Genomic DNA, 14,071 nt, shown 5'->3' on the forward strand with positions numbered 1-14,071 from the left:
TCAGTGTTCTCTTTCACAATGGCTCTATAGTCAGACTTCATTTACCACTGGTATATAAAAATGGTGTTGATTAACCTGTCTCTGTCTCAAAACTGTCTCTCCTTCCATCTACTGTATAAACGCATGCACACACCCTTCCTCTAATTCTCTCTCCTTTACCCTTCTAACACACACACCCACTCCCCTATTCTGTTCGATGCGGTGCTGTGTTATCAGGCAGTGCAGCTGTGGCTGGTGAATTAGGGCTGTCTGTGAGACTCAGTTCAGGCTGCAGGCTCTATAATCAGCTCTATTAGGAGAACTGGAACTGCAGCTAGGATACAGCTCTCTCTCTCTCTCCCTCTGTTTCATTCTGTTGAGTGCAAATGAAGAATGGTGGGGTGGGGGGGGGGGTTGACCTGTTTCCTGCTTTTAGCTTGTAACCCTTGACTCAATCCAATACAGGAAGTGATTGGTGGGTAAACAAAAAGCTGTGACATGGATATACAAGAGAATGCATGGATATACAATGACTTTAATTTCCCTGACCATGTGACCTGAAAGGGACAACTGTGATCACATGGTAAGGAAAAACTCCTGGCCCCATACATAGGATCACTAGCTAGTGAACTGAGTTAGCCTTTCCCTCCTGCAGTATTTAAACCAATCACCACTCACCTCTCTAGTTTACCGTTAGGTACTATTTTAATAAAAAAATACACACAGCCCACTTAAGGTGCTACTCACTCTGCTATCACCTAGGTACTGACTCTCTCTCTCTCTCTCTGCGTGTGTGTGTGTGTGTGTGGCAAATGATCTGTGTCTTGCGGCCTCCCTCCCCTAGCAACCACTCTCTCTCCCTCCCTGTCTCCTTCTTTCTCTCTCAATTTCAATTTAAGGGCTTTATTGGCATGGGAAACATATGTTAACGTTGCCAAAGCAAGTGAAGTAGATAATAAACAATCAAAAGAACGGTAAACATTACACTCACAGCAGTTCCAAAAGAATAAAGACATTTCAAATGTCATATTATGTCTATATACAGTGTTGTAACGATGTGCAAATAGTTGAAGTACAAAAGGGAAAATAAATAAACATAAATATGGGTTGTATTTACAATAGTGTTTGTTCTTCACTGGTTGCCCCTTTTTTTGTGGCAACAGATCACACATTTTGCTGCTGTGATGGTATACTGTGGTATTTCACCCAGTAGATATCTAAGTTGATCAAAATTGGTTTTGCTTTCGAATTCTTTGTGGATCTGTGTCATCTGAAGGAAATATGTGTCTGTGCGGGCAGTGTGCACATGGCATGTCTTCTCTTGAGACCCAGGTCTGCCTATGGTGGCCTTTCTCAATAGCAAGGCTATGCTCACTGAGTCTGTACATAGTACATATGTACAGACATAGTCAAAGCTTTGCCAAATAGCTTTCTAGTTTGCTCAGTTTTTGTGTTAATTCTTTCCAATCTATCAAGTAATTATCTTTTTGTTTTCTCATGATTTGGTTGGGTCTAATTGTGTTGCTGTCCTGGAGCTCTGTGGGGTCTGTTTGTGTTTGTGAACAGAGCCCCAGGACCAGCTTGCTTAGGGGACTATTCTCCAGGTTCATCTCTCTGTAGGTGATTGCTTTGTTATGGAAGGTCTGGGAATCACTTCCTTTTAGGTGGCTGTAGAATTGAACGGCTCTTTTCTGGATTTTGATAATAGCATGTATCGGCCAAAATCTGGTCTGCATGCATTATTTGGTGCATGTAAATAATGCATGTCACTCGCCCACCACACCACAGTCACACCCACCACACCCCAGTCACACCCACCACACCCCAGTCACACCCACCACACCACAGTCACACCCACCACACCCCAGTCACACCCACCACACCCCAGTCACACCCACCACACCCCAGTCACACCCACCACACCACAGTCACACCCACCACACCCCAGTCACACCCACCACACCACAGTCACACCCACCACACCACAGTCACACCCACCACACCCCAGTCACACCCACCACACCCCAGTCACACCCACCACACCACAGTCACACCCACCACACCCCAGTCACACCCACCACACCCCAGTCACACCCACCACACCACAGTCACACCCACCACACCACAGTCACACCCACCACACCCCAGTCACACCCACCACACCCCAGTCACACCCACCACACCACAGTCACACCCACCACACCACAGTCACACCCACCACACCACAGTCACACCCACCACACCACAGTCACACCCACCACACCACAGTCACACCCACCACACCACAGTCACACCCACCACACCACAGTCACACCCACCACACCACAGTCACACCCACCACACCACAGTCACACCCACCACACCACAGTCACACCCACCACACCACAGTCACACCCACCACACCACAGTCACACCCACCACACCACAGTCACACCCACCACACCACAGTCACACCCACCACACCACAGTCACACCCACCACACCCCAGTCACACCCACCACACCCCAGTCATGCCCACAATGCTCAAGGGGGCTTGACTTCACACAGTCATTTTCCACACAGCTTACCACCATCAACCCCCGATCTCAGCCACCTGCTACCACATACACACACACAAGCGAAATAGCTCTTTACTTGAGTTTGTGTCCTTCACAGGCTCATCAGTGCTACAGTAACTACATGTACATTTACATGTAAGTCAATTAGCAGACCGCTCACAGTAATGAGTGCATACATTTTCTTACTTTTTTTTACTGACAGACTGTGAGGGGAGGACACCACCACCACAGCAAATCACTATAGCACTGGAGTAGCCTGGGGACAACACAGCTTGAGCTTATAAACACACACACATACACACCCCAGAGACAGAGACAGAGAGCGAGAGATAGCCTACCTGACAGAACAATAAAAACTGACATTCATTTTTGTTTTCCAATTAGCAGAATGTCAGAATGTAGCAGATGGTGTTGTGTGTATTCAACAATATTTGTCACAGCTGCCAGCCACACAGGGAGTGAAAACAGTGTTTCTCCAGGTCTAGGAATCATCATGGTCTGCATCTCACACTGAGAAGACCTCTGTTTGACCTTTCTGTTACCTAGTAACAGTACATCAAAACACAACCACATACTTGTACAGACACACACAGCTGTATCACCCAAAGCATCTGTCTAATTTAGCTCTGATCTCAAGGCTGGGAGGAATTCCTCCTCCAGGAGGATGAATACATGTGAAATATGTCTTGTGAATAAAATCCTACTTGTACAGTGAGCTACTATGTGTTTCTGTCTCTTTTTCGTTCTTGATGATTTGGAGGTTTGATATGGAAATAGAAAATGCTTTCATTGGATGTAAAAGCTTACAATCTGGTGGAATATCTCAAAGAGTTGAGTTGGCTATCAACATTAGTTGTATTTCATCCACAAAAGCATACATTTGGTGGAAGCAGTGTAATCCAGGCCAGTAGTAGGATGCTGTTCAGTGTTTGTATAAAGTTTGTAGCATTTTAAACATTTTACAAGGCCTATTGTCTACTTGTAGCATCCTTTTCTTTTACCTTCCTGTTCCTGAATAAATATCCTTTATTTTGGAAGACTCTGTCAGTCCATTTTAAGTGCACACAGCCAGGCCAGCATTGTCACAAGTAAGATAAATACATACAGATGTACAATCTTAATTTGATCACACTGTTGCAGGAGAATTTTCCTGCAATGCAGGACATTTAAAACTTGTAGTGTATTTGAGGTTTAAAAATCTTCTGAAGTTTGTAATTTCCAATTTGATACATTTACAAGCCCTACAAAAATTTCCATTAATTATAATCCAAATAATAATTCACATTTAATAATACTAATTTTCCTGCTATAGCAAACTGGCTCAAATTATGATCCTACATCTGTACAAGACACAGTTTACAATCCAACACATTTAATCTCCCATTGTCCTGGCTGTACAGAGTGATCATTGAACAAACAGAACCATACAACAATCGGTCAGCTCCATGGAGAGATTTACTGTTACTGTAACTGTCCTGGGAGCACCGCCTAAAGGGATGTTGTGGGCAGAATATGTTTTGTGACTAGAGGGAGTACAGCTATGACTGGAAGTGACTTTCCATACCAGGGTAGGAGTGTGTTATAGGGGACCCTAACCATTTTCCTAACCTAAGTCTCCTAACCTGCCACATGAATTATCCTAACCTGCTGCGTAAATTCTTCTAACCAGCTTTGGAAAAGTAACTTCCGGTCATAGCTGTACTCCCTCTAGTCAGAACCCGGAATGTGTCCCTTAGCTCTGTGCTATGAGGCTGTCTTTAAAGGGATGGTGCTCAATGGTGGACCTAATTGAGGCATGAGAAGCAGGGGAATAACTACCACAGCACATCACACTCACTTTCTTCACCACACACTCATCTCCTAATTTCTATCACACTGCCAACAAGTTATCAATGGGAGAAGGTATTTCAATACAGTTCTATTGTATTGTGGAAAGAAAGTGTGCCCAAAAGCTTAATGAGAGATGGGAGTGTATTTTGAAAGCCTGTTTGTATGTCCCGAAAATAAATTCTCAGATCAATGCAGACACAGAGTTCGCCTTTATATTTTTCTGGATAGTCACTCATTGGAGTGTCCTGGGGTAAGGAATGTGTTTAGTTTTTTTCTATTGTATTGTACTTGTATAATAAACAGCATAGTACTTGTATAATAAACAGCTTGTCATTTCCGTGAACAAGTGTAAATAAAAGGTGGCTTAACTAGTATCTTGATGTTGTTTCTAACTGTAGTACTGGAAAATAATTAAATCAGCCAAGTCTGAATGAACATTGAAGATCTGAGACCCACTCCAATTTGTATACCGCCCCACAGATCCATAGACAATGTAATTCAATTGCACTCCATATTGCCCTCACCCACCTAGATAAGAGGAATACCTATGTGAGAATGCTGTTAATTGACTACAGCTCAGCTCAGCGTTCAACACCATTGTCCCCTCCAAGCTAGTCAATAAACTTAGGACCCTGGGACTGAACACCTTGCTCTGAAACTGCATCCTGGACTTTCTGACGGGCTGACCCCAGGTGGTGAGGGTAGGCAACATCACCTCCGCCACCCTGACCCTCAACACGGGTGCCCCACAGGGGAGTGTGCTTAGTCCTCTCCTGTACTCCCTGTTTACCCATGACTGCGTGGTGATGATGGTTTTGGAGTCGTGCATCAAGTTTGCTAACGACACAAGGGTGGTAGGCCTGCCGATTAGACAGGCTACAGGGAGAAGGTCAATGACCTGGCAGTGTGGTGCCGGGACAACAACCTCTCCCTCTACGTCAGTAAGACCAAGGAGATGACCGTGGACTACAGAAAATGGGGGTGGGGGGGGAGCATGCCCCCATCCACATTGACAGGGCTGCAGTAGAGTGGGTCAAGAACTTTAAGTTCCTCAGTGTTCAAATCACTAAGAACTTAAAATCCTCCACTCACATGTGCACAGTCGTGAAGAAGGCGCGACAGTGCATCATACCCCTCAGGAAGTTGAAAAGGTTTGGCATGGGCCCTCAAATCCTCAAAAAGTTAAAATGCTGCACCATTGAGAGCATCTTGACTGGCTGCATCACTTTCTGGTATGGCAACAGCACCACCCTCGATCACATGGTGCTACAGACGGTGGTGCGGACAGCCCAGTACATCACTGGGGCTGAACTCCCAGCTACCCAAGCCATAGGCTGTTCTCTCTGCTTACGCATGGCAAGCGGTACCAGTGCATCAAGTGAGTTACCAACTGACTTCAGAACAGCTTCTATCCCGAGCCATAACACAGCTAAATAGCTAACAGAATGACTACAAGGACTTTTTGAGTTGACCCCTTGTATTTCTTTTTTTGAACTGTCTCTATGCACACTCACAGAACTCTACACACTCACGCACACTGACACTCCAACACACACATAACATCCACACACACATACAATAATCATTTACGTGGCTGCTACTCTTGTTTATCATATATCCTGATGCTTAGTCACCTTATCTCTGCTCTATACATATCTACCTCTATCACTCCAGTATCCCTCCCTGCACATTGTAAAAATGGTATTGGAACTGACCCTGTATATAGCTTCTGACTTTCTTGTGTTCTTATTATTTCTTATTTTTATTTCTCATGTGTTTTTGTTATACCGTAAGTTATTTTTAGTGCTACACTGATATTGATTACTGCATTGTTGGGTTTGAAGCTTGCAAGAAAGGCATTTCAATGTACTTGTGCACGTGACATTAACACTTGAAACTTGAAGTGCTCTATCTCAGAGCAATAATGAATGACCGCAGCAGACCCACTGTGCAAAGACGTCAGTGCAACGTCTAGTTTTGATTTTCATTTGATTTAGTTGTCAACTAACGTGAATTCACCATGCCATTGGATTTAGATTAAAAGTTGGGTGAAAAAAATACTAAATGCCCTAACGTTGATTACTTTTTTCAAATCCAATCAGTTTTCATGTTGATTCAACATCCTTTTTTGGTTGAAATGACATGGAAACAATGTTGATTCAACCAGTTTGTGCCTAAGGCAATAACCATTAACACTAACCAGGGACCAATGACTCAGCTGACCAAGGCAATAACCATTAACACTAACCAGGGACCAATGACTCAGCTGACCAAGGCAATAACCATTAACACTAACCAGGGACCAACGACTCAGCTGACCAAGGCAATAACCATTAACACTGACCAGGGACCAACGACTCAGCTGACCAAGGCAATAACCATTAACACTAACCAGGGACCAATGCCTCAGCTGACCAATGCAATAACCATTAACACTGACCAGGGACCAACGACTCAGCTGACCAAGGCAATAACCATTAACACTAACCAGGGACCAACGACTCAGCTGACCAAGGCAATAACCATTAACACTAACCGGGGACCAACAACTCAGCTGACCAAGGCAATAACCATTAACACTAACCAGGGACCAACGACTCAGCTGACCAAGGCAATAACCATTAACACTAACCGGGGACCAACAACTCAGCTGACCAAGGCAATAACCATTAACACTGACCAGGGACCAACGACTCAGCTGACCAAGGCAATAACCATTAACACTAACCAGGGATCAACGACTCAGCTGACCAAGGCAATAACCATTAACACTAACCGGGGACCAACGACTCAGCTGACCAAGGCAATAACCATTAACACTGACCAGGGACCAACGACTCAGCTGACCAAGGCAATAACCATTAACACTAACCAGGGATCAATGACTCAGCTGACCAAGGTAATAACCATTAACACTGACCAGGGACCAACAACTCAGCTGACCAAGGCAATAACCATTAACACTAACCAGGGACCAACGACTCAGCTGACCAAGGCAATAACCATTAACACTAACCAGGGACCAACAACTCAGCTGACCAAGGTAATAACCATTAACACTAACCGGGGACCAATGACTCAGCTGACCAAGGCAATAACCATTAACACTGACCAGGGACCAATGACTCTGATCCACAGACATGCAAACAGTAGACACTGGCCATGTTTGAATACCCATACTTGCATCCTAAATAGTTGGCCGTTTGAGTATGGAGAAAAAATGTAGTTTAATAGTAAGCGACATTTAGAAAAAAATCAAGAATACTTTAAATGCCGGATGTCATAATAATTTCAGCTTTGACAACAGCTGATCAATTAGATATGGGGATGCGCTACCAAAATCAACGAATAGCGGGAAACAACGCAATCACGCATGACGCACTCTCAGTATGGGATTATTATTTTCTTTATAGTATGGGAATTTTAAAAAATCGGGTATAGTTTAAATGCCAGGATGTTATACTCACTTCAGCTCTTCATCTAGTAGAATTCGATACACACTTTTCCACAATGCATTGGAAGAGGTGGGCTGCGAGTAATAGGCCCTAGTTTTCTTCAAACCTAACAACAAAACTAGGCTAGTTAATTGTGAAGATGCCAAAGAGTGAACTTTCTGTGGTGGTGTTCAAGTGTAGGCTAAGTAGTTATTGTTCTCCTCAATATGATTACGAGTATTGCATCATAGGCTACTGATGTCATGTTAATCAGGCCTTTTGATTTGAACACAGAGATTGTTTTAGTTTTGTAGGCGTGGCTACATAATTGAATTATTTAATTCATGGATCAAGCCTTAGAAGTCATTCTGATCTCGTTTCAAATGATCAGTGCTGTAGTTTATTGTGTTGCTGTCCTTCAGTTCTGGATTTGCGATACACCCGCAAGTCCATGTTTTTATGTGCAATAGCCTTTTGATTTGATTTATATGTTACAGAGCTTTGGTTTCACTAATAATGGAAACGGAACCAATGATCTGTTTTTGTCTTAAGTCCTTTTTAAATAGGATATAGGTCGAATGTGATAGTCTGCCTATAACCAGCCTGAGTAGGCCTATAACTCCATTCCTATTCTATTCTGAGTTTAGAGAAATTAAACAAATTGGAAATGAACTATTATCAGGCTGGTTGAAGTGATACATGTTGAATTCGGAAAAATCCATCCGCACTCGGCCCCGCCCCGTCTACTTAGCCAGTCACGAGCTGCTACTGTGTTGCGGTCGTGGCATACTGCATACTTTTAACTAAACGAGCCTCTGTTTCATGCAGCGTGCCAGAGCAGTTCTTTTGTCGGGAGAAAATGTCAAATTCATATATGTTAATTACATGCAAATAAAGGTTGCTTCGCTACCACACCAACAACGGAAGCACAATCATGGCCTCGGATTCGCGGGTGGTCACGTTAGAACAGACCCAGGGTCTGTTTCTGTGGCGGCAGAAAGGCTCATGTTTAATGTAGTTTTTAGTGCTCTTTAAAACCAGCAAATTATGTTAAAAACACGACTTCTCCACACAAAGGCTGAAACATTCATAACCGATGGGCACTACACAAACATGCAAAAAATTTTGCCATCCTGGGAGAAACTGGAAGGTCTACGTTGCACAGTAATCCTAATATCACTTACAGATCTCATGGTTTATTTTAGGGATGAGGAGACTCTTTATAATTCCTTAGTAAAAGGGAGTCATGAAATGTGAAGACACGCTACATTAGTTATCACATAAAACCAATCATATTCACTGTTTTAACATGAACTTCCGCGCTGCACAGTTGTGTGAATCATCTGTCTTTTTAGTGCAATAAACTGTGTGGTTTCTTTAACACAAGAGGTTGCTGTTATGCCTGAATTCGACCCAAAACCAACGAGGAAGGCTGCATTCTTGCGAGCGGTTGTATGAAACCAATCGGTACGTCAAGAAAAGCTCTCAACTGTGCCGGCCCACTCTTCATTTCTATTCAGTTCGACTCGCCATAAGTTTGGCGTCTGAACTGTGTGTAAGTCAGGGTCACTTTTATAGGCCCAATAACCTCTCCTCCAACAGGCTACTTCTCTGTAAGTAGTCCACCACTCTCTCTCTTCCTCCCTCACTTTCCTAGAGTCCCCCTCTCCCTTTTCTACTTTCTCCACACTCTCTCCTTCCTCCTTTCAACTCAATTTCCACGCTTCCTTCTCCCTCTCTTTACTTAAGCCCCCCTCTCCCTCTTCTCCTTTTTTCTACACTATCTCCTCCTTTCTCACTCCCCCTCCCTCTCATTCTCCTCTCCTCTTCTCCATTCTCCTCTTCTCCATTCTCCCTCCAGCAGCACACTGACCTGACAGCAGTGCTACAGATCCTGACTCTGACAACTGGGCCTGTCACTTCCAGACGAGGCCCAGTGTGTGAGGGGGGCGGGGCCAGCAGGCCACAGAGGCTGCTGTTCCTCCTCCACATGGCTCATAGTGTAACTGTAACCACTCAGCCCCAGGCCTGGCCCCAGACACCTGCACTGCTACTACACTACAGTCTAACACACTGCTGTACACTACAACTGACCTGACTCAGGAAGAATAGAGAAAGAGTTAGTTCCATAGGACACTAGGGATGGGAGAGGCTGATATCTAAACCGTGAAAGAGAAGATGAGAGAGGGATTGGACAGATGGGGATAGAGAAAGGGGGATGACTGAGGTGAAGGGCTGGGGAGGTAAAGATGAGAGAAAAAGTGGTCTTAGTCAGGTTAAAAAGAGAGAGAGAGCAGAGAAAGGGGAGAGGAGAGGATGCGATGCATTCACTAGCATTGTTCAATGCCACTCATTTATTTGTGTCTCTCTCTATTTCTCTTTCTCTCTTTACCTTCCTCTTCCCTCCATCAGAACACTGTGGCCTTGGTGGGTTGTGTAGGTGAGTGAATGCAACAATGCAAATAGAGCTCATACAGGGAGGGAAGGGTGTTGTATAATTAATTACATGTGCATCATTCAGCTTCTACTGTGACTTCCTTTGATTGAGGAGGCACTATATTAACTAGCTGTGTGGGAGTGTGTGCGTGCATGCGAGTTACCAGTGAGAAGAGATATCACTCATATCATTTATCACGCATGTGTTTCCCCACAACTTATTTTTTTTACAGCCTCTGTCACTAAAAGGATAATGCTGCCAGTGCTAACAAACAGATCATAACATAAACATTACAGTGGCTAGTTTTTCCCTCTCAAAGCAATCACTTACAGGTACATATTGGTCTGTCCAAACACAGAGATAAGATCAGAGCCTAATTAAAACTGTGAGATAAGCTGGACAGAACAACATTAAAGGGAGTTTGTCATCACGAAGGGGAGTTAAGGGATTAAGGGTTATCACCATGGAAATGTCCTAACTGAACCATAAATAACTGAGTTATTATCTACAACAAGGTAGTTTGTGAATGTACCCTTGTGGCTTGTCACTGCCAGGTGTCCCTTATTGGAAATGAAAGGCATTGCCTAGAGTATAAAAGTTTGGCCTTCCTGTTCAGTCAGGGGATCCCTTACTCTGGTAAAGATGGGCATGCCTTGGGAGGACGGGAGTGATGACAATGACGTAACCAAATTGAAGATGCGTAATTGTAAGAATGTGTCTACCGCGAGTGTGCCGGTCTCCATTGGTCCACAGTCCTTCTCTCATGGCATGCCTTAGGTTTGGGATCATTTTGTTTGCCGGAATCTAGGTTCCATGTTGTATGCTACACTAATTAGTGAAAATGACTGCTCTAAACTGGAACTCTAAACTCTAACACCACAGTACATGTGGTGACTCATCAGAACAAACAAAACTATTGAGGCATTATAGGCTCCTTCACGCATGGCGATATCATAGCCTGATATTGCCTAGTTCTGTGCTAACTGGATTAGAGCTAATAGAGTAATGAAATAAAGCATTAACCTTATGACAAGATGATATACAGACAGTGGTAATGGGTTCACTGGGAGGCTAGAGATCTGTAATATCTGGGTCCAGATGTCTCTGTGTGCCTCCCTCCCTTTCCGGTGCTATGCAGTGAAGCCATCAAATGATATTACCATTGTCTTCCCTTGACACCAGTCATTAGGTCTGCCCATGCTCAGTCCAGTCTAGATCCTCCCCAATCAATTTAACCTCAATACTTAGGCTACAATCGGGCTTAATCTAATATGAGACTTTTGGCTCTCTATCAGATCTGTGTATCAGAGCCTATGTATTTGAAGGACACTTACTGTCCAAATAATGCCCATTTGAACACCTTCAAGCACCATCAGACTACAGTCTAGTCCAGTTGATAATCTTTGATTAGCTGTTCTGGCACCAGAATGGAATTTCCGAATTTTCTCCTATAATAAATAAAAAACAGTCTCCATACATCCCCCGAGCAGTCAGCCAACCAATGACGACATAGGAGACTGTCATCCAGGTACTTTGCATAAATATTCCTTAGCATAAATATAACATTATCCTATCTTAAACCCTGGTAAGGTACTATGTACACTTATTTCATTCATCACCCAGAGATGCTTCAGGGTACATTCATGAGCATCGCTGTATTTTGAACTGCCTGTATTGTCGGTTGACCATGGGTAAAATCAATAAAGTATTGAAAGCTGACGCTAATTATATTTTCTCTTTATCTTCTTAGAAACTATATCTAGCTCTATGGTCCCACCCTAATTAACACAATGGTGAAACTAAAGCTTAATTCGGAGCTCGGTTTCCTTCAACCGCCACGGATTACACATAGGATGGCGTCAAGGTCATTTGAGGGTAATTGAGAATGTATTCCGGGAATGAGTAGAATATTATTAACACTTTAGCTACACTGAACATGTTAGTTGTGTGTTGTAGGCTATCATTGAGGGTGAATGGTTGATGTTGTCTGATGCAGTTCTAAAAGGATAAGTAGACCGAATGCTTCAAATGTTTTGGACAACCCATAGCCTAGGCTGCTGTAGGCTTCATAATCGATACACTGATCAAACTCAATATTCAAACCGTTTTAATAAGTGTCCGTTTTATATAGCCAACCAATGAACAAACATAGATATACACTAAGCCTCTATCCTTGTTTACACTTGCCTGCCTTGCCATGCCTACCTCGCGAGTGATTTCATGAATCTCCAACATTTTCCTTATTTCTGGCGATGCCAGACACATTTTAAAACATGTTTGAGGTTAAAGAAATGTAACTCGTGAAAGATGGGTCCACACTAGGCAGTGTATTGCGATGTGATATGTCCATTGGGAATTGTGTCATTGCACGTGCCAGCAGTTTCCGAATAATAAAAACACTTCGTGCGCACTAACTCTGCTCCATCCTCACAGGATTGTAGCCTACTACAAAAATGCGTTCCTGTTTTCACTTGAAGAGTGGCAAATTCATCTAAATCTCAATCCGTTCACATTGAGATGTAATTAATAATTATGTTAATCTTCGTAAAAAAGCTGGATGAAGCTGCCCTATAGGCAAACATGGCTATTGATCTTCCCACATTTGGTAGGATAAAAGCGCGTCCAGAAGCGTTCCATTTTTCCTCTCCAGATAAAACCGTTATAACGGCATCGGTAACGTTCAGTTAACATTGTTCTTTTAGGCTGATGTATAGATCTACGCTACTTTTATTCACTTGACTGTGCCATATTTTGATATGACATTTTTCAATAAATAAAGGAGTGCACAAAGAAAGATGACAATACCTGGTAGCTCAAAATGCTCTCAGGGTCGTTGACTTCTGCGGGCATGATAGTAGGGTCCGTGTATCGTCTTTTCAGTTGACGGGTGAGCTACTATACACGGAGTCAGAAGCTGAAGCTGATAGACAAGACGGCTACAAGAGACTCGCGGTGTTTTCAGTCAATTCTTTGACAGATATTCATTGGTGACATTCCTTCCCAATTCTGACAGACATGGTGTGGGAAAACATGTTCCCAGTTGAGAGAGAATCGTAGAAACGCTGCAAATTCCACCTGTTCTGTTATTAGCGTTTTGACGTCCTGATGCGCGCGCTCCTCAAGCTTTCCTCTCTTTGATCCCGGGCAAGGTTAGCGGTGGATGTAGCATCACTGCTTGTTCAGCCAATTATGAGAAGGCAGCAGAAAGACTGCGACGCATTGCTGTTGCCACCGAACAGATGTCAAGATAAAGTCCCGTTTCAAGTTGCACATTCAAGGGGTAACAAAGTAGCCTATGTATCCATAATGCTGGAGTAGATTGTTACAAAGTATACGGATTCATTTTCAGATGTTTTACATTATCATTTGAACTTGCAATGTATAGGCCTATGACGACAGCAATCATGGCATAGACCAGGGATGGGCAACTGGCGGCTACTGGCATGCGACTGCGGCTCCCCCTTTGAAGGCCCTCGGAACAATTTGGTTGTGTATCAGAAATGTTTTCTCTTATGTCAGTCACTGATTAGTCAGTAGCCCATGTCAGCTAAACATTTTCAGATTTCTAAGTTAGTTTCACGGCCAGCTATCTAAAAGTATCATGGTTGAATTACCCGCTGGGGGGGCACACATTGCATTTTATTAGTCAGTTTCACACAGATATCATATTAAAAACTGCACACATTTCTTTCCACCCTATGGCAAATTGTAGAATCGCAGGAAATTGGATGTAAAACAGCACATTTTCAACGCTGCCCCATGACAAAATGAGTAGCATTGCACGAAATTTGTAATACGAATGCAACATTTTCTCTACACCAGATGGAACAATT

At 43.4% G+C, this 14,071-nt stretch overlaps 1 protein-coding gene across 1 annotated transcript in view; it reads right to left on the reverse strand.

Annotated features, from left to right (window-relative positions):
* The window catches only part of slc4a8 (solute carrier family 4 member 8), a 60,259-nt gene extending 46,807 nt beyond the window's left edge, over nt 1–13,452 (reverse strand). The window contains exon 1 of the mRNA XM_020483543.2: nt 13,044–13,452. Coding sequence (XP_020339132.2) covers nt 13,044–13,088 — 45 coding nt within the window. The 5' untranslated portion in view covers nt 13,089–13,452. The remainder of the gene's footprint in view (nt 1–13,043) is intronic.
* Between the last annotated feature and the right edge of the window lie 619 nt (nt 13,453–14,071).

This window comes from Oncorhynchus kisutch, linkage group LG5, assembly GCF_002021735.2.
Source record: "Oncorhynchus kisutch isolate 150728-3 linkage group LG5, Okis_V2, whole genome shotgun sequence".
Taxonomy (NCBI): Eukaryota; Metazoa; Chordata; class Actinopteri; order Salmoniformes; family Salmonidae; genus Oncorhynchus; species Oncorhynchus kisutch.